Here is a 21,820-nt window from a genome sequence, read left to right on the forward strand (position 1 = left end):
CCTTCCTCCTTGTTGCCCAGAGAATTCATCATGGCTGCATTGCATTCTGCACCACACACTGTAAGCTTGGCTTGAATCTACTGTTGCTTTTCCAACCAACAACACCTGCAAGGCTTGTGTATGTTGCATGACTACTATAACATACTAAATGCATAATTGAGACTTGACCTTCCACTGAGCTCCTCAGAGACAAATTCCTGTGCCTGTGCAGAGCTCAAGACAGGATCAGAAGGGCACTGATGTCCAAATTCCATGTGAATAATTTCATACCATTTGCAAGATTGGAGTTGATTTTGAAGTTTTAACCTCAATTTTCTGCAACTCTGGAAGAAGAGGGAATATTTTGACTCTCAACAACTATTTTTTCTAGGCTGTTGAAAGTTCAGAGTCCTCTTAGGCCTGTTGCAGAAGGAAAATTTAAAAACAAAGGCCATTGTAATACAGTAGAGTTTTATCTTCCCTATTCCAGAGTCCTGATGGTGCTCCTGCAGGAGAGTGGGTCTGATGATGGGTACTAGGAACAAAGGTCTGAACAAAGCATACACTGGGACTAATAACCCTGAGTTTACCATATTTGTTTGGCTAGGAGTCTACTGGTGGTTGTCTGCAAAGTTTTCTCCCGATTTGCAGTGGAAGACTGGAGAATTTCATAAAACCCTCTTTCAAGTTTTTATGCTGCATAGAAGCAGCTAGGATACCTGTTCATCTTCCATTCCTTACTAAACTCCTTTACAATCTCCTGAGACTACTGCATCAAGAGTTTCAGTTAAGCTTATACAAGAATGGGAGGCAGAAGAAGGGAAGACCAAACTTTTTAATTAACTAGCTTTGGGGTGGGGAGGATTGAGTATACACTCTGAGAATGGGTGTACAGTAGTAGGTTAAATTAGGGCTGGGATTATAATTTTGCAAATTACTATTGAGCAAAAAGTGAAGTACAAGAGAGAGATCACTATTTACTGGCCTGAGCAACTGCATTTGAACATGAGTCTGAAAGAAAGTGGTGTTTATCTGTTTGCACAGTGTGTGAAACCATAAGATCAATTTGAAATGATTAAACATTTCCAAGTGGGAGATGAAATAAATGCATGTTAAAAGTTTCTAGTTTTTCATAATTTGCAAGAAAAATGAGAGTTCCAGATTTCTTATATGTTAGTCACTGTCCTGCAGAGGAAATGCAATTTAGGCATTTAGTTTTGGTTTGGTGTTACTTTTTAAACAAGTGAAGAAATGCGTATTAATGATGTATTTATTACTGATTGTAAAATATATAAAATTTCAAGACTATAAAATCTGTTTCTACATGAAATATATTGCAGCTAATTATGTTAAAATGTACAATAAAGTAATTATGTTAACAATGGTTCATTACAATATCTATCTTAGAATAAGCTGGAGTGATTAATAGCAAGGAAAGCAAAAGGTTTTAAACTGAGGATCCCCCTTATGTACTTTTTTTCTCTCTCCATTATATAGGGAAGTCGTGATAACATGAGTATTGTACTAGTTTGTTTTTCAAATGCTCCTAAGGTCTCAGATGAGGCAGTGAAAAAGGATGCTGAGCTGGATAAGCACTTGGAATCACGGGTTGAAGGTAGGAAAACCACTTTGTATATTTAAAATACTGCTGTCTTTATAAGCTTAAAAACCTAATGGTCCTCAAGTTTTAAATTATGCTGTGCCAAATTCAGACCCGATATAAGTACATACAACTCCATGGATTTCCATAAACTAGGAAAAGAGATTAAAAAGTTGTTTGGGGTTAGCTAATCCTGACATAACTAATACCTCTTCCTTAATCTATACACAGATTAATACTTTTTACCTCTGCTTAGTTGGCCAAGGTCAGTCACAGTCTTGACCAGGACCTGCTAAATTGTGGTAAAAAATGTTAGCCTCTGCCTATGCTAAGAAAAAAGAGGTGGGGGGTTAGCATTTACTCTAAGCACAACCTCTTTGCCTAATCTAGGCAAATCCTATTGAAGATGGTGGAGATGAACTTGCTTATACCATATCTTGAATTTAGCTCATTATATTTAAACAATGTGTGCTAATCAAGCCTATAGTGAAAAATAGTGTTTGGGAAATAATAATGCCAATTGTCTCCCACCCTCCTTTTTTATATTTTATATCACACACAAACTTTTTCCTTCAGTGATTATTCATCATTGATTTATCAGGATGCATGTTGCTGTCTTTTTCTTCTAATGGCAGAAACACTGTTCTTTTGTGAGCTATGATGCCACTGAATAATCTCTGGTTTTTAGCAAACACCTGCCTCATATCAGCCATATGCGTAGTAGGATATATAGGTAGTTTGGTCTTTTAAATTATTATTGCAGCAAATACTCAGACTGGTTCTCAAATTGGTTTTCTCTTTGTCTCCTAAATTTTGGCATGTTATGTATTACTTGTGCAAGAAATAAATACAGATTCTAAACACTGTCATTACATATATTGTAATGTAGTGCTAATAACTTATTCTTTATTTATGGCTGAAAAGGCACTTTTGACTTACTCTTTTGGACTCTTTTCCTAATGTTTCATTTCAGCCGTTAGGTGTGGGATTTTTTTTAAGGTTTGAAGGAAAGCTGTTAAGCTGTTTGAGTTAATGTGGAAAAAAAAGCTTTTCATGCACTAAAAATTGTTCAGGCCTTTTTAACGTTCAAATAACTCAAACTATTTTTTATTTTAAAGCTTGGAAGTTAACATATAAATAGTCCTCACTGAAAAATGAACACTTTTCTAAGACTTTAAAAAAAAAAAAAAAAAAAAAAAAGAGGGTTTATGACAGTGACTGAAAACCACTATCTGCACAAGTGCATTGTTTTCCTGAAGAGTTTAAGTGCATGCCAAGTGCATGTATTCTGCTGTACATGTATGTACAAGCACATATGTGCATGGTATTGGCCTGCAGAACTCAATCAGTGTCTTTGTTAATCTGCACCATTCCAGAGGCTAGAGTAAGGCTTTGGCTACACTGATGGCGGCAAATTCACCGCTGTCAGATTGATTTCTCTGGATCGACTGAGTGGTCAGTGCAGACCTTTGCAGTCAATCCAGAAACCAACCTACTAAGACCAGCTACAAAAGTAGCGCAGTGCAGACAGAGCGCAGAAGAGAAACTCAGCCGTCGACAGGAGTTAGGCAAGTTTTTTGCGTACTTTGCATGACTCCCCTCGACTCTCACAGGTAAGTGTAGACAGGGCCTAAATGCAGATTTCCGAAGGTGAAACTATAGATGCTGATTTCCGAAGGGGACACTGCATGTAAAAAGCGGCTTGCTGGCTCAAGTTTTTTCCTTCTTCACAGTGTTCTTAATTTCAGAAATCTATTGTTTGATGCTCTTTGACCAACTATTGCTTCTTCATTGAATCTTTTATTTTTGGTTAAGATGATGTAAAAAGGCTGTGTGGCAAGACAACTCTAACCGTATATATCACCTCTGATCTCCTTAACCCTTGTCTGTCTTGTTACTGACCTGAGTATGGGATAGACACTTCTGCCGCTGATAGATGAAGATCAGATGTTCCTGTTGATCATATTATCAAATCTGTCATCTGCCTTGGATTCTGTTAACTACAAGTTGGAATTGACTCATTTGCAAAACTACCACAGGGATGAATGAGACTGCTCTTGAATGGCTTGTCTTACTTTGCTGAGGTGATGGTGTGCAATTCCTGTTCTCTGAGTTTCCTTCCTCACCCTCTTGCTTAATATTTGTGAGACTGTCAGGAGGGCTAGTGGGAGGGATGGATTCAGTGTCTTCCATGATGGATCTTTATAGCCCCAACTCGACTGACCTAGCTGGTACTGTCAGTTGCATTACTCAGTGTGTAGGGTTGATTGTAGGATAGACATGAGGGCTAGCTGTCTGAGGCACAATCCAGATCAGACTGAGGTGAGATTGGTTGGTTGGGGAAAGCGATGGGAGAGGTGGTGGTGGTGATTATTTTGGTCTTTCTGCATGTGTGCACCTTCTGTTTGTTGACCAGTTTCACAATCTGGAGTCTGATTAGAGTCGTGGCTGCTACTGGCTGATCTGGTAGCACATACAGCCAAGTAAACCAGTTTCTTTTAGATGTAGACTTTGCAACAGTCAGCCATGCCTTTGTCAGTTTAAGATTAGACTGTGAGGTTGCATGTTACATATATTTGGAAACTGCAGCTAGTGCAGAATTCAGTGGTCTGCTTGTTAAGCTGTATTTTTGTCACAATCTTATCAGTACTGTGCAGTACAATCTCACTGGCTGCCTGGTAGTTTCAGGATTGATTTTTAAGATGGAGGTTCTGACCAGTAAAACCTAAATGGCCTAGGGACCTGCTTGTCTTAAGAGACCAATCCTCTCTGCACATTGTATACTGTTATAATTCAGGTCATTGAAGATGCCTGAGCTGAAGCTCTTTTAGTGTGAGGGAGGGTATGAGTGGCAAGATGTTTGCCACTAGAGCCCTGGACTTGTGAAACTTGTATCCTCTCCAAATCCATAAGAACCAAAGTAATGTTACCTTTCTCTCTCTGTGTGTGTGTGTGTGTGTGTGTGTGTGTGTGTGTGTGTGTGTGTGTGTGTGTATTTAGAGATGTGTGTTAGGTAGGGATGGGTAGTGGTTGATGTAGGAGTCTGATGGAGATGGCTTGAGAAGGCTGATTAGTTCTTGTTTTTCTTATGCTATTACTGCATTATTTAGTTTGAAATGGGGGAACTGATGGGTTTATTAATGGTATTTTAAAAATTTTGTCTAGGGTGCTGGGATCATTGGATTAACCTACTTTTATTGTATCGTAGAGTACTAAAAATTCAAATAAAAATAATAAATAGGGCTGAAGTGTTTTTTTTTTTCTTTTTTTTACACCTTAGATATTAAGGAGACTGATTCTTCTTAGAAGACCCTTGACAATATCTATAGGAAAAGCATACTGCTACCTGTACACAATTTGTTGTATACTCATTACGATACAGTACAAGGCAGAGCATTTTCTAGCAGTTAGACCATTTGCCCAGCTCTTCCACGGTTACCTTGTGCAAATCACCTAACTTCATCCTTTTGTTTCCTTATCAGTAAAGCAGAGGTACTATTACTTTATAGAGATGTTTTGAGATTTATTTTAAAAGTTATTGAGATCCTTGGATGAAACTTGTTGTATAAGTGCACAGTAAGCAGCAGCATTATTAAACATTCACTTGCTTAGAATTATGCAAATTTAGTTTAGCCTTGTGAAAATACCATTATTTTAAAGAAAATTACTTCACTTAGTTCTTGTTTTTGCACATTTATATACAGAAGTATATGGCAAAATATAGATGTGGATCCTAAACTCAATTTTTCTTATGTGCATTAGTGTCTTAGTATTTAATAATATATTCATGGTGAATAGCCGATGTTACAAGACACTAATATCATTTTTATTATTATTTTTGGTGCCTTAAGGGCCTGATTCAGGAAGGTACTTACTCATGTGGTTATCTTTTAAGCATGTGAATAGTCCCATAGAGTTCAGTGAGGTTACTCATGTATTTAAAGTTAGGTTCATGTTTTATATTCTTTGTTAACTTGAGACCTAGATTAGGTACCTTAATAGGTGATTTGATTCCCCCCCCCCCCCCCCCCCCGAGGTACTGAGTGTTTGCATCTGCTGAGTTTAATGGTAATTAATGGTGACTTTTGAAATTCTAACTTCAGGCATTGAAACTGAAAAATTTTGGTCTAAATTCTTTGGCTTCCTAGAATAACCTATTTTAAGATAAAGTACCTATTTCATTAAGTGTTTGTGTTTGCTGAATAAGTGGACATACAAACTGTTAACAAACTCTGAGAAAGACACAAAATTGTCACAAATTTTCTCATGCAAAGACTGCTACTTCATTGCTCTTCTCAGCTTATTTGGTGTCTGTTTCTGATTACACTATGTGGCTGTGACATTCATAAAATAGTAAAAACGGCAACTTTTGTAAATTTTATAGATTTTTGTAAATGCAGATAAATTTATCGTGTCAGATAATTTTTAGTTAGTTTGATTGGGTTAGTTGTGGAAATGATTTGGGAAGTATTTTTATCACAGTATTGTGTTCGGTGAACTATAGTAGTTGTGGTTACAGTGCTATTATAAGTTACTGCTTTTTTGTTTATAATAGTGCAAATTTAATTTTGAACAGAAATATATATAATTCAGATTTTGAAAGATAGACACACATTACATAAACATAGAATAAAGCTGGGATCCCATCACCTTTATTTCACACAGGGCTTTAATATAGGGATCTATTCCTTTTGATCTAAGATTATTTTGAAATAACTCAAAATATAAAAGACTGGTAAACCAGAGTATTCAACAGAAAATAAGTTACCCAGATACTTGTCAGTCCTATTATTTCAGTTGTTTTTGGTTTTCCCACAGGAGTTCCCCCTGTCATTCAATGTTCTGTACGTTGGATAAAGTATAAGACCTTTAAGTGACATACACTTGACAAGGAATAAGAGTTAGTAGTCAAGGAATTTATATCAAGAATAGAAGAAAGTAAAGAAAACAGAAGACAAAGCAGAAGAACCCACAGTATTTCCCCACCCTATTTTTCTGCCAGCGTATTTCTTCTATCCTCAATAAATTCATTCTCTCTAGTCTTTTGACATATGTCTATTGTTTCCTTAATAAAGTGGCTGAATTCTGGTCTAAGAGATTGACAGCCTATAATTTTATCATTAAATTTATTCATCAAATATTTATAGAACAGAAGTAGACATTTTGTGAGAGCTTGAAGTAGACACTTTAGATGGTTTGTTTACTATCTGAATGTGAGAAAACTTTCAGTTGAGAAAATTGTTTGACTCTATTGCATCTGTTGTGCCCAGATAACTTCTATAGTTTTGGCTTTAAAACTTCACATTGTGACATGTATTAAGTCTTCAATGAGGAATATGTTTGGCATCCAGTTTGGAAAAAATTGGTTGACTTTTTTTTTTTTAAATGCTTTGTGTGCTTTTAAAGAAAACATCAGAAAATGGCTAACTGCTCTTGCCACAATTTTGCATGCATTTTAGGACAGAATACACTCTAGAGAATAGCATGTAAGAATTGGCAATTTGTAAAAATGTATTTAGTTGATTTTTGCAATCTAATGCACTTTGTACTTTGAGCCTGGTAAATGGCAGATTTGTGTTGCTGGTGAGAGGAGTGCCAGGTGACGGACTCTTTTTGTTGGACTTCCTGCTTCCTAGTTTATTTTTTGCATAGGTTTATTCTTGATGTACTCATGCCTTGTTATGATAGACAGTAAAACTGTCTTCCTCTGATCATAGTCATTGTAGTGATTGCTTTCAGGCCCAAGTTCAGCAAGGTACTTAAATATGTGCCTAACTTTAAGCAAAGCTCCATTGATGCCAGTGGAACTACTCATATGCTTAGTCATTTGCTTAAGTGCTTTGCTACAGCAGGCTTTAGTGCAGTGGATGGAAACATAAAGTTTTGCCTATCCAAACAGTGAAATATAACTGGCCTTATTTCAAAAGAAATTATTTAGTTGTCAACTAAGGACATGAGTTCACTGCATGACCTAAAGTCTTTGATCTTTGGGAGGTGGTGGGGTCCATCGTGTGCAGTAGGAGTATTGTTTTGTTCGTTGGAATGAAAAACTGGAAAGTGGTATCTTCATTGTTCAATCAGTATTTTTGATTACTAGTCCTTTTGATATGAGATATGATCGAGTAACTGAATAAAATAAATATGGGGAATTTTTACACTCTAAGGAAAAGATGGCTTCTGCAAGTTGCAGCAGAGAGAAAAAACTGATTATTTTCAATTCCCTGCTGGCCAAAGGATTCTCAATATCAGCAATCGTGATAACTGACAAAACTTTGGTCAGCTTTTACTCTCCTTCAGTGTGACAAAACTGAGTAACATCAGAGATACTGTCAGCTGTTTTTCTGCAGGCTTAAGAATATATTGCATCGGTTTACACTTAGTTAATATCATTGCAATGAACTTTGAAAATAAGGCCTAAATATCTTTTTTAATTATTATTATGAAAGTTTTGGTCTTGCAGCACTTGATCAGTCTCCAGGGAAAGTTTCTCCCTCTTCCCAGCAGAATGGATTTTTTAATGCTTTCCTAATATACCAGTAATCAGAGTGTACCAAGAAAGTAAAATTTTGTTTTTCCATGATGCAATTAATGAGGGAAAAACATGCAGGACCTGGGCCAGCTTTTGAGAATGGAGCACCAATAGTAATTGCAACTGCATTTGAATTACATATGGTATTTCTCAAAAAGGCTAGTGTAGGGTATATTTGCTCTGAGGAATCAGATTTTTCAAAAGTTGTGTTTAAAATGTGCATGTAATTTTAGACTAATTTGAATGTGCAGTTGAGCATGATTGTAATGGCCTTTGTGTTCCAGCAAAAAAAGGTGTGTGTGCATGCGCGCGCACAGCTGTTATGAACTCTTTCTAGATGGGAGTAGAAGTGACCTCTGCTTCCCACTGAGAGGAGTTAAGGAGGGAGGGACTGGGAAGAGAGAGAGCGAGAGTGGTTGTTTGAGGAAGGACAGGGTATAGTGGAATATGCAGGAAAAGAAATTAATCTATTCTGGGCGTGAGAGGGAATGGGACAGGGGAAAGAAAATATCAAGATTTAAAGGCTTTGTTTTTTGCCTGTTTGGATTTTTCTTGTTAAGATTTTTTGCAGAGAAAAAGAACTTCAGGAGAAGGAGAGAATTAAATAAGAACTTGTAATGGAGAGAGGGAGGGACATTAACTTTCAGGGTAGGGTGAATTTATTCCCTTTTTAATTTATTTTGTTCCCTACCAGATGGACAAATTTCTTCTAACCACATTCATCATTTTATGAAATTATATTTCATAAAACCAAGGAATTTACTGGGGCAATCCAATGGTAGTTGTGATTTCAAATTTTAAAATGCTATCTGCAGCCCCAAAGAAAGAACTTTTGTAGCAACTGCCGTCGAGAACGGGATGGCAAGTACATGGTTTTTAATAAAAACATCGTGTGAAAGTGCACTCAGCAAGAAAAGTAAAAGGAATATGGTTTTGTACTGTTTAATTTCAAGTTAAGGGATAATTCTGTTTAAATAAATGTAATAGTTATCAGAACTGTTAAAATGTCAAATAAGATACTAGATTACAAAACAAAAACAAAAAACAAACCAACATTGTTTGCTTATAGGAAGATTGTATAATTCTTATCATAACCCTTTTTAATATCTGCTCATTGTGCTTTCATAAAGTCTATTACATTGCAGAAGTGGTGCAAAGTTAATTATGTCTAAGAAGATTGATATAGCATTTTTTTTACTTATGAAGTATCCATGTTAACATTCCAAATGTTTTTTTAAAAAGAGCTCTTCTATGGGGTATTAAACTGTGACAGCTGACAGGTGATAAAATTTTTTATTACTTTCTCTTTGTACTTGAGATACTGGCACCTTTCAATAAAAGTGCTTTAAATAAATATTGTCCTGATTTGAGTGTAGAAAAATACTAGATCTTTTGACTGAGAAATATATTTCCTGAAGCAAAGCACTTAAATAAACAATTGCCATTCCCAATAAAAATACTGCTCATAGAAACAAATTCTCCCCTTGAACCATTACAGAGAAATTCTGTAACATTTCATGGGATATTCCAGCTCAGTCTGATAAATAAGATATTGCTTTTGTGTTGCTGAATTAGTGTGCTTCATGTGGCGATGTGGAGATAATCTCATGTCTTAAACCACAGTTAGTTTTTTAATATAAATCCCCAAAGTAGTGAAGAGTAAGGTTCTTATTAGATGTACACACATGATTAAATTGTGTGGTATGTAATGGTCTGTAAAAATCAAGCTGTTCTAGGGCTTATTGGTAAAGTTCAGTGACCCTGTGTGCTTAGTTTGATTTGGCTATTTCATATGCTTTTCTCAAGTGTTCGGTGCACTGTTTAGAAATCAATTAAACACTCAGCTGGGTCTGAGCTTGTTATTAAAGGGGGCAATATACTGCAATATACTTTTGTATCATAACATCTAGTGTGTTCTACCATATTCGAAAGTCACAAGCCATGAGTAGTTCTGAAATGTATTTTCAAGGTTGCACCTGATGGTTCAAGGTCAATAATTTATTTATCCAACAGTGAACTTGGTTAACCATCTCAAATATTTTAGTCTCTCTATTTGTATTGAAGCTCTGCAGGTGGTTCATTTACAAAACAAACTAAGCAACCTTAGCAAACAAGTGATGTGCATATGACAAATTATTTTTTGGGGGGAGTAACTAGTCACATTTTCTAATATCATTGACTTTTTTAGAAATCGTTTAGTGTACTTGCCAAGGGTTTTTAAGAAAAGCTCCAGATGGGGCCATAGAGGGAGGAAAACAGGGACATGACTCAGCTTTATTTAATACATTGTTAGTTATTTGGAGCAGCGCATTGGGGTCTGAGGAAGATAATTATTTTAATTAAAGAAAGGGTGTGTTCCTCTTAAACATGAATAGTTGCTCTAAATAACTTTAGTATCTGGTTTTTTTTAGTTCACATCGTATTCTGGTTGTTGAATCTTGGCTTGATTAGTGTGGTTTGTTTTGTAGCAGGGTGGATAAAATCAATGATTTTTTTTAAATATTAAAAACATTTTTTAATTTAAATCAGATTTTTTTATATTTTTATATCCATAAAATACTAAATTTCTTTCTCGTTTAAAAAAAATGTTAATTAAATATCATCACAAATATGCTAAACTTACTTTTACAGTCTCATAAAAATGAATTAGGCTGGACAGACTAGAGCCATTAACTACCAGCTCTTGTTTCTTGAAAGTTCTGGGCTTTCAGTTTGTTTGCTTCTGTTTCTCAGCAGACTAAAGTCACATGTGCAAAGAAAGATACAGGCTGGATAGGATTATTGTTCTGTGCTTACGTGGTGGTGGTGGAGCTCGGCCAAGCAAGGCAGAGGAGTTAGTTAAGACACTGTCTTAAAGACAGAGAGACAAAGGATGGAGTTAGAGTAGAAAGGAACAGTGGAGTGGACTGGAAAGAAAAAGGGAAGACATTCAGTGTGTATACACCGCTTCCTACATTCCCCCACCCTTTTGCCACAGAAAAACTGTCATGGCTTCTCTGCATAAAAGAAACCCTATCTGGGAATATTTTGAAGAAATTCCTTCCCTGGGTAAAAAAGGAAAATGTGTCAAGTATAAGCAATGCAAGAAGGAGATGCAGTTGCCAGAATGAAACATCATAATGAAAACTGCTTATTGGGAGAAAATGATGCAGATGAAGATGTGGATATGTCTGAAAAAAAATGTGGATCAGCTGGTTAGTAACTTAAATAATTCACTTTGCAATGCATCATTCTTCAAGACTCTCTCTATGGCTTTTAGTATAAGTGTGATTTAACAAGTAAATTCCCAAGCTGTTTGCTATGTTGGCTGTTGCTAGAAAAAAAAGTTTAGCTTAGCTAATCCTTATGGCTTGTTTAATTAGTTAACTAGGTTTAGAATCTATCACCCAAGTATACGGTATAGAAAGCTGCAGTGTAAAATCTAGAGTTGCCAGTTGCCATTGGGTGTCATTTTCTTACTTTATATTACATAATACATGCACTTTATTTTGGAACATTATGGCCATAGACTGTAAGGGTGATTCCCTATTTTACTTCAGCATAACTCAGCTTTCCCAAGGGAACCCCATCCTATACTTTTTTTCTCAAAAAACAGAAGTGCCAGTGCGTTCTATGGGGCTTATTCCAAAATTAAGTGCACTCTAAGTTCAGTCAGTCTTAGCTTTTTTGGTAATTTGGAATCGGATCTGCATCCTTGCCAGAAAAATGTAAATGATTAACTGAATAATAGAATGAGAAGAATTGAGAAGAACGACTATTCAAAATCATTTTTGAATTTTGTTTCAGGATTTCATTTAAGTGTAAGACTGTGACTGTCTATCTGCAACAACTTCAGAGTCATCCGTTGGTACTTTTAGCAGCAGTGCTGCAACTAAATGTATTTCAGACAAAGTATCAGTAGCAAGCAAAAGATTTCAATCATTCAGTAAAATCGCCACCATGGATGGGTTTGTAGTAAGGACCAGCAAATACCAACAATACACCATCGATGAAAAGATTGCTCGGTTAATTTATGCCACAAATTCTCCTTTTTGCATTAACAATAAACACTTCATTGACATGGTTGAGTCCTTATGACCAGGCTACACTCCACCTGGTAGAGCAGATGTTGGTGGAAGGTTGCTAGATACAGTATATGAGAAGGAACTTGAACACTGTGCAAGAAATACTGAGGGGAAATTTGCCAGTTTAAGCCTTGATGGGTGGAGCAGTGTACATAATGATGCAGTAATATGTGCCTGTGTGACAATGGAAGATGGGGTTGCATATCTTTCAGAAACAATAGATACATCGGGAAATGCCCACACAACAGAATATTTAAAAGTGACAGTGAAAGCTGTAATAAATTGTGAACAAAATTCAACTGTCACTTGCACAGTTTTGTTGCAGACAATGCTGCAAATGTGGGAAAGATGAGAAGATACTTAGAAGACATGGAAGGATGCTCTTTAGCAACATATGTCTGCAGTGCCCATTTAATGCATCTTTTAGCCAAAGACTTAAGTACGTCTTCTCCAGGAATAAAAGAAAATGTTGCTGAAGTCGTAAAATACTTCCATAACCATTTTGCCTCACTGAAGAGAACAGGAGGATCCAAATTAATTCTCCCTCAAGATGTTTGATGGAATTCTGTGGTTGATTGTTTTGAACAGTTTATTAAGAATTGGCCTATTCTCATAAAACTCTGTGAAGAAAACCATGATAAAATAGATGGAAGTATCTCATCCAAAGAATCTAACATTGGATTAAAGAGGAATGTAGAGGATATGCTCAGTATACTGAAGCCTATATCCATAGCCTTAAACAATCTTGAAAGAAATTGTTGCGGCATTGCTGATGCTGTCGAAATTTGGAAGGCACTTCAAGAGCCATTGAAGAAAGAAATACCTCACCAGAAAGTTAAACTGTGGGCAATAAAGAAGCGAATGGATCAAGCACTAACTCCACTTCATTTTCTTGTGAACATTCTCGACCCCAGTTATAAAGGTAGATGCCTATTTCTGAAGAAGATGTTGCTGCCATGACATGGGCATCTCAAAATCACTCCTCAGTTATGCCAGTCATAATAAATTTCAGGACTGGAGCGGAACCATTTAAACAATACATGTTTACTGATGATGTTTTGAACAAAGTCACTCCCCTGAATTGGTGGAAATCATTAGCCAGGCACCTTGAAAGGGAGTTCCTTCAGTTGCTAAGCCAACTTTTCACAGCAGTAGCTTCCTCTGAAGGCACAGAGAATATTTCCATCATTTGGTATTCACTCAAAGCTAAGAAATCAATGGGGAGTTGAAAAAGCAGGAAAACTCGTATTTCTGTTTCAGTCTCTGAATAAAAGTGACAGTGGAGTAGGGAAGATGAGAGCTAGTTGTAGAAATTTTAAGGACAGTGCACATTTAGTTTTTTTTAGTTTTCAAATTTTTTTTAGTTTTCAAATTTTATTAAGGACAGCTGTCAGCCAGCAACTCAAGAGACTGCTGCAATTGCAAATATGAAACATTTATGTAACAGTTAAGATTTAGTTTAATAAAATATAAGTGCTATTGTGTTTGTGAGATTTAGTTCTGACCATTCCTAATGTACTGCTGCTGCATCTGTATCTTGACACGTAATGAATATTATGTACTATTTCCTAAATTAATAAAAATCAAGTTTTGAAAAATTACATAAAGTATACCTTCCTAGATGTTGTAAAATGCTGAATTGAGTTGTCAATTAACATGCTTTAGTGATCAGATTTGCACCATTGTTTAAGAAATATGTGAAGAAGTATCAGTGGGAAACTTGATTTAAATCAATGATTTTCTCTTGGTGATTTAAATCGCCTTGATTTAAATCAATCCACCCTATTTTGTAGTCATTTATTCATACTTTTCATGATATGGAATGCCTTTTTCTGCTTGTGATATATGCAGCAAAGGCTTCAGCCATTGGATTTATTCAGGAATGGTTTGGGTCTTTCCTGTCTCACTTACCTTCTCATCCTCTGTGCCGTATTGCTACAGCTACGGTCATCAGAGGCGTTTGAGCTAGATCCCTCTTCCCCCACTAGTTATAAAAGATTTTGGCAGGGCATTCTCTCTGAGAGCTACAAGAATTAGGAGCGTACTTCTCCTCTTGGTTAAAATGTCCTGAATTTTGAGAATTTTTTGGCACAGCAAAAGATATATTTGATAAGATTTTTGAAGCGAGCGAGGGGATACTTCCTGGAATGACAATGGGTTGGAAATAAGCTGGCTGACTGGCAGAGTTCTCTTTTTAATGTTTGTTTTACTGCTGGTGAGGATTCGTTGTAGTACTAATTATGTATTAGGGTATCCAGAGCCTTTTATAGGGGTCTTGATTATTTTAAATCAAACCAAATATTTTATATAACTCTTAATTGATTGTATATACACTCATGTTTTTGGCCCAAATTTAAGCTGTGTGTGGGGAAGAAAATTTTTTTTTTAAAGTAGTATTTCACATCATTGCCTTTCTTGGGTTACATAGGTTTAAATGTTTGTATTCTAGTAAGTAAATATGGTGATGCATGCGACAGAATAGATTCCAATTTACTCTGCCTTAGCTAGGCTGTGTCTGCAGGAATACAAAGGTGGTTATTGCAGTTAAGGAGATCTTACTCTAATACACACACAAACCCTTACAAGTAAGATGCCATTTTTACACAGTCTCTTTTTAAGACTAAAGTGGTACTATAAAATTATCCTTATAAGTTCACACAATGTGATTATTGATAATGAATTACTCCTAGTTCAAAACTATTCTTTGAGCCACTTTCTGTACAGTGAACTTAGTTATCCACAACATGCTTGTGTATTACAGGCTAACAAGTGACAAAAGAAACACCCATGTTTTGTTTTACTTTTAAATTCTTTGTTCTCAGATTTTCCAGTACTGAGCTGACTTTGTTGAAAAGGAATGTTTCACTTAGTAAATATTATGGATTAAATTATTCAGGTCAGCAGCAGGGAGCGAAGCAGTAGGTAGTTAATTTCACCAGGAACCTGATCAGTAAGGTGTGTTAACTCCCACTAATCAGAAAAAACAGCTTTTCTTTTGGCCCAGTTCAAACCCTACCAGACTGAGCAAAGTATATTAGACAGTAGAACGGCTGTTACAGAAAATGTTGGCAGATAATCAGAACTATAACTTTTTTAGTTTCTTCTTGAGGAGTGAAATGTATTTTTCCCCCCTCAAATATATTTAATAATGCATTCATTTTACATCTACATTGTTTGTTTTCAGTTCTTTACTGTTGGTTCCTTTTTAATGTACATGTATCTAGAAATGTTAAATACTTCAGGTTTTCTCAATCAAGTATATCTGTACATTACAAATCCATCTGGAACTGGGCATGACGTGAAAATGGACAAGAAACATCAAGTCTCTAACCTGTCGCAGAAATGCCTTGCTTCAATGATGTGGTGGTAGAGCATATGTATACTCTACCACACAAAAACCTGTTAAAAAGCAATGAAACAGCAGTTCTGTGGAAAAGATATGTGCTCATTTAATTAAACTTTATCATAATGCATACATAGAAGAGGGCCAAGTTAAGGTGGCACAGGCAGCCTTAATTCTGGTATTTCCTAACTTTTGACTGCTTGAGTTTGCAAACTAAAAATGTTGTTTTCACATATTCTTTTCATGTGAGTGTAATTTCCTTCATATTTTAAAAGCAAACTGAAAAACAAATTCTATCATGTGACAACATACTGACACCAACATGGGTCAACAGCAGGGTTAGAATCTTTAGGTCCACTGCACAGACATTTGCCACTTAAGCTAATGGAGTAACTGATAGCAATAGTAGGTTGTCCTCCTCTGTGGACCAGTATTATAGGGGATGGGACACTTTGGCAATGGATTTCAGAGATGTTTGCTGATAGCAAAGGAATGGTGAAACTACAGAATGTTGGGTTCCATTCCCACTCTGGAGGGAAGTGTTCTCGAAAGTGCACAGACTCTTCTGCCCATTCCTCAAAGCATGACCTAACCTATAGTTGGATCAGTCCAGTCTCTTCCCCATCTCTGGCTCCTTGTTCCCATCTCACTTCTTAGGCTTCTAATTCCAACCCCAGACTCCCTGCCCAACAAGTTCTGCTCTCACCCCTTGCCAACATTTTATATATACAAAACAAATTTAATTAGACATCATTCCACAAATAGAATTTTAGTATATCTGTATTTCTAAAATTCCTCAGTGCAGTGAGCTACTGCTATCTCCTTTAGTATTAATGAGAGACAAGAGCCACAGTGGGCACACAGGAATCAAGGACCATTTTCCAGAAGTATTTTAGCACCTACTAAAAGTGGGACCAACAGCAAAATTTTGCCATCTCATTATACTTGTGTAATCATTACTATGATTTTTGTTTGTAGGATTTTCCAAATCTCTTTGACAACAGTAGCTTGGTATATTTTTTTCTTGCCTGCTATATAACCATTTTTATTATTGGAGTATTTATTTTTATATATATTCGTTATTTCATACTGTCTCTTCTGTTCTCTTGAAGTATCCCTCTGTCAGTCCACCACCACTTCTGGCTAAACCTATCATGCAGATTTTTCTTTTCTAGGCATTAGCTTTGGCCTTTTTAAACTGAGGGCTGGGATCTAAATGCCAGCTTTGCTGTCTCCAGCAGCAAGGTAGTACCTTGAATAGTTTTTCTTCATTTAACCATTTGGAATATTTTTCTTCGGTTCCTCCTTTTTCTGCTGCCTTCACTCATTCCACACCTGTGGGACCCAGTTTCTGTGGTTAGCAGTTTCTTCATTTCACAGTTGGTGAATTAATGTACTTCAGGAGCTGCAGCAGCAATTGTGTATTGTCTGTTGGCCTGCTATAGGCATTTCCCAGCTAAAGAGTGGTTTGAGTAGGGTGTGGCAACCTGCCAAGTCTCTAGATACAGTGGCCACATCTTCTTGATTAGAGTCTCCCCAATATAGCTTAGTCTGCTTCCACTAGTATTCTTTCCAGCTGCACTGATCTTCCATTCCTTGAAATAGCAGTGCTCAGTAGGGCTCCAAACTCTATCCCAGACCGCACCAGGTTCCTTTCTGTTAGAGCAAATTTTAAGCCTGTCAGGTGCAGCAATGTCATGTCTTTGGTGGGACAAGACTGTTCTCCAAGGTCAACTGAAAGCAGAAGATGCATGAGCTGTTTGGGGTTTTTTTCCCTTCACTTGTATCTCACCACCAGCCTCCGTATCCTCTTTGTGGAGGCCTCACTCAGCTATCTGGTCTTCTTTGGGATTCTTGTGCTCTTCTTCAGTGGTTTCAAGAAAGTCCAGAAACATTAATCGAAGAAATCTCTGAATTCTTGTTGTTAGAAGAAGGTAAAATTGCATTCTTGTATTCTTTCCTCTTCTACAAAAAGCCCAAGTCATATGAAGATAAGACAAGGCCCAGTCCACTTGAATACTGCTAAGGAGATAGATGATGCAGGCATATCTCCAAAAGGAACTCCTTCAAACTAAAGAAATCTGAAGAAAAGCTGTTCTTTGTTATACCAGAACACTGGAAAATAATTATGAATTTCTGGTAGTTATGCGCATAGTGCAAGTGATCCACCAACTGGACCTCATGCCTTGTGTAAGGTTTAGAAGGACTATTATCCCAATTTGCTTTGATATACGAGTTGTCCTCAATAGCAAAGCTTTTAAAAGCCTAATTTTACTAAAAGCATTATCTTTCACAAAGACCTGTTTGATACATACACAGCTGTCTCTTAAGAGATAACAAAGCTTCTGGATCCACCCTAAAAATCACCATGACCTGTTTGTTTACATGTAGGTACCTTTAACTCATTTATTGCAGCAAGTCTCAGCCCTGGGCAGATGCGAAAAAAGGAAAAACAAAACCCCTTTATACCATCCACAAGGAGCTTTTATGCTCCCTATGTTTTATTTATGGTAATTTGCATATACCTAAAAATAGATGGAAGTGGTATGAGCTTGTCTTGTAGCAGCTCTGACTTTGCATATGACCAATCCTTAGAACATTTTTGGTTCATCCAATATTTCCATATTTTCTTAAAAGAATTCACGTAAGACAGCATGCCTACAAAGCAATTCAAAATTTTCAAATTGCCAAACATTTTAGAAACGTGTATCTGGTTACTTTTGGAAGTAGGTTCAGTTTACAGAATACCTACTGCAACAGGCCTCAGTCCTCCTGATTGACTACCATCATACAAATAACATTGTTTACATACAATGGGAAAGTAAGACTTTTTTTATTTTGAAATTTAAATATCTTTTCCCATGATAAAGTAATAGTATGTTGGATTTTATTTTATTTGTAGATGAGTCATTTTTAACTAATAATTAGGACTTTTTTTTTTATTTAAACCAGAAATTATGGAGAAGTCGGGTGATGAAGGAATGCCTGATCTTGCTCATGTAATGCGCATTTTATCTGCAGAGAATATCCCAAATTTACCACCTGGAGGTGATCTAGCGGGCAAGTAAGTAGTGCTGGAACTATTTATGGCCTCTACTAATTATAATTTTTAATATAAATACAAGTATAGCATGTTTCTTTCTTCAATAACTGAAGACTTGGCTGTCTTTAGTAGAGAAGATATATAAATGTAAGTTACTAAAAAGTTTAACATAATTCAGTTTTTCAGATACTAAACTACTTTACTGTCTTCGCTACAGAAAATACATACAATATATTCTAGTCTGCCACTGACACCACCCCTACACCAGCCCCAGTGGAGAAAAAGATTGTACTTTGATACATAACATATTGGTTTTCCATCCCATAAACTATGTTTAAATGCATAAAATATAGCACATTTGGTTTTTTACCTCTTTATATTCACTAACTATAGAAAGTGTAACTGGAACAATGATAAAACAGAAAATTGGGCAATTTTCATGTTACTCTGCATTTTTGACTTCAGGGCCTAACGTGTATTTGGGTCAGTGCCAGACTAGCTTGCTTCTTCAAAGAAAAACTGCACACATTTTGCTTAACCTATCAGCCTGAAAGTTTGAAAGATAGGAAGCCTTTCTCAGTATTAAAACTGAAATGTTCTCTCAAATGACATTTAAAAAAAAAATTGAGTTAAGCTTAAAGATGGGACACCAGTTTTTTTGCTAATGATTTCATTTTGTGTCAGTGGCAGTATGAGCCCACAATCCCTGAGAGAATTTTAGTGAACTGTTGTTGTGCTGATTGTTTAAGCCATTATTAAGCTGAGATACAGACCTGTTTAAAATCTTCTACATTGGGATTCCCATACATAGCATCATTTCCCAGTCTAAGTCTCAAAAATACCAATTAAAAATATATATTTACACATTTCACAGTTTGTTTATGGTATGAATTGCAGCTCACCATAGGAATTTTTAGAATGGGGCTAAACTGAAAATAGGGATTTAACCCAGAACTGCTACAATTAGATTTGGGACATTCTGTATGTACATGGTGGGAATTTCTGAAATGTTCAAGCATTTGAGAGGAGGGAAGAGCTGAGAAGCAAAAAATCAGAAGAGGGGAAAATGAGTCGCATGCAAACGTAAGCCTTGAAATAGCCTTTGTTACTGTGAATGGGAGTTTTTTGTTTAAATCCCCAAGGATCATATTGAAAACTTCTAATAATGCTGATATTGAACTCCATATGCAGGGTAGACAAAGAGAAATTTAGACAAGAAATACGAGTCTTCATTTGTGTGCTAGGGTGTCCAAATTTATAAAACATTTCTCTGCTATATTAAAATCTTTTTTTCCACCCTCCACCCCCCCCTCCCCATTTTTAGGCGTAATATTATAGAAGCTGTGTATAACAGGCTGAATCCACACAGAGAAAATGATGGGGTAAGTTTTACTTTGGGGTCCTAACCTTCATTAATAATGAGGAAACCAGAATACTTCAATGTTGGTGGGGTATACTTAAATTTTGTTTTGTAACCTGTATTTAAGTATATATGTTTTTAAATATATATCAAATATTTAAATTGTACGTCACTGTTTCAGATCTTTAACTTATTGTTAAAGGGACAGTGAGTTTGTGAGAGACCCAATTCTGAAAAATGAATTTTTAATATAAATGTCTGCTTCTGCTTTTCATTCAATGGAACCACAAATGGGGACACTCTTTAGGAGCTGTTGGTTGTTTAAGTTTACTGTAGCTTTGAAGTAAGTAATGAGATTGTAACTTTGTTAGGTATCCTGTACTTGAAAATCTGGTGTCAAATCCTGTGTCTGTAAGAATCACATTCATGTAGAAAACTTCTGTGGTGTGCACTAATGAAAAGGGTCATGGTAGTGATATTGGCTATGCTTTTTTAACATGTTGCACAAATGATTCCAGTGAAGGTTAGTGTATTTCACCTTTTAGATCTTTTGTGAAATGTCCTAGAACCAATATAATTTACACTTGACTGAAAGAAACAAGTTCTTTGTTCATTCCTTATTTAATTTTTTAAATGAATTGTTTACACCTGTCTTTTCCACTTCCTGAACAGTTGAGCTTTTAAATCTTTAAATATTCAATTAGAAAAAAAATATAAACCTGTGAAATGTAGTAAGTTGCTGTAACTGTTTAAATTACTACATGTTACAGGATTGATTAAGAAATAAATGTGAAATTTACAATTTATGCTTTGACACCTGTTTTACAGAGTAATAGTAATAGTCGTTCCACGTTAGTCAGCTCCATAGTGACAGATTGGTATAGACACTTCATGTCTAAGGAGACTAACAATTTTTTTAGATGTCTTTAGATAGTAATTTATAAAAGGCTAATAGTTTCTTATTACTTAGCAAAATGTTGCCTCTTACCCCTGGGGTTCCCTCCCTGAACTAATTTGTAAAGCCACTATTCTCTAAATCCAACAGGAACCATGCCTGCTGAGATGTCTTTTAAAAAAAAAAAAAATTCAGTCAGCAAAAAAAGGCTCTGGTGAGGGGGTGGTTATGGATATCAGATTTTATTTTTGTTTATTTTAAAATACTTTGGAATTATTCTGAATCTAATTGTACATATAACTGGCCTCCATAACTATATGATCTTATTATTATTGTCTGTCTTTCTTTCCTCCCTCCATCTATTTTCCTTTTGTTGGTTAACTTGATTTATGTTGTCTTAACAGTGCACGCGCAATTGCAGTGTAGGCAGCTGTTTGCCAGCAATAATGCTACTGTAAAAATTTCTAGTGTAGCTGTGGCCTTAGATTCCAGGCTCTTCAGGGTGTGAACTGTCTTCCTATGTGTTTGTACACCCCCTAGCACAGTTTGGGGACTTTGATTCTGATTTGGGCCTTTGTGTACTATCACAATACAAATACAGAACTAATGTTTTCACTATCACAACTTTGTAAAAATTAAAATGTACAGTTTATATTGATTTTTTTGTCTAGAATCATAAAGGTTAGAGTTAATTTGCACATTCTTAACCCCTTCAAACTGTGCCACAGTTTCTCCTAAAATAAACCAACATGCTTCCAATGTCGCAGCTGTCTTCATAACTTCAGACATCTGCTGTTTCCTCAGTCCTGCAAGTAACTCTGTACATCCACCCAACCCACCAGGATTCTTAACAGTTAGAACACTACATTTTCTCTCTTTTTACCCACTTCCAGAAAATGGAAATGTTTAGAATTAAGTACTTACCCAGTTCAGAACATTTGCAAGGAAAAGAAATCTGGTTCCTCTGTCCGATAATTGTCCAAAAATGCCTGGGGTTGCTGCAGCAC

General features: G+C 36.1%; 1 protein-coding gene across 5 annotated transcripts in view; it reads left to right on the forward strand.

Annotated features, from left to right (window-relative positions):
* The window catches only part of PPM1B (protein phosphatase, Mg2+/Mn2+ dependent 1B), a 113,039-nt gene that overhangs the window by 81,876 nt on the left and 9,343 nt on the right, over positions 1-21,820 (forward strand). For 4 of the 5 annotated variants that reach the window (XM_067565073.1, XM_067565071.1, XM_067565074.1 and 1 more), the window contains 3 exons: positions 1,477-1,594; positions 18,468-18,579; positions 19,883-19,940. In XM_067565073.1, coding sequence (XP_067421174.1) covers positions 1,477-1,594; positions 18,468-18,579; positions 19,883-19,940 — 288 coding nt within the window. Of the gene's footprint in view, positions 1-1,476; positions 1,595-6,397; positions 7,454-18,467; positions 18,580-19,882; positions 19,941-21,820 lie in introns of those variants that run through there. The other variant, XM_067565075.1, reaches the window with a different exon arrangement.

The sequence above is a fragment of the Emydura macquarii genome, unplaced genomic scaffold (assembly GCF_026122565.2).
Source record: "Emydura macquarii macquarii isolate MOO-44397 ecotype Brisbane River unplaced genomic scaffold, CSIRO-AGI_Emac_v2 contig_2676, whole genome shotgun sequence".
Lineage (NCBI taxonomy): Eukaryota > Metazoa > Chordata > Testudines > Chelidae > Emydura > Emydura macquarii.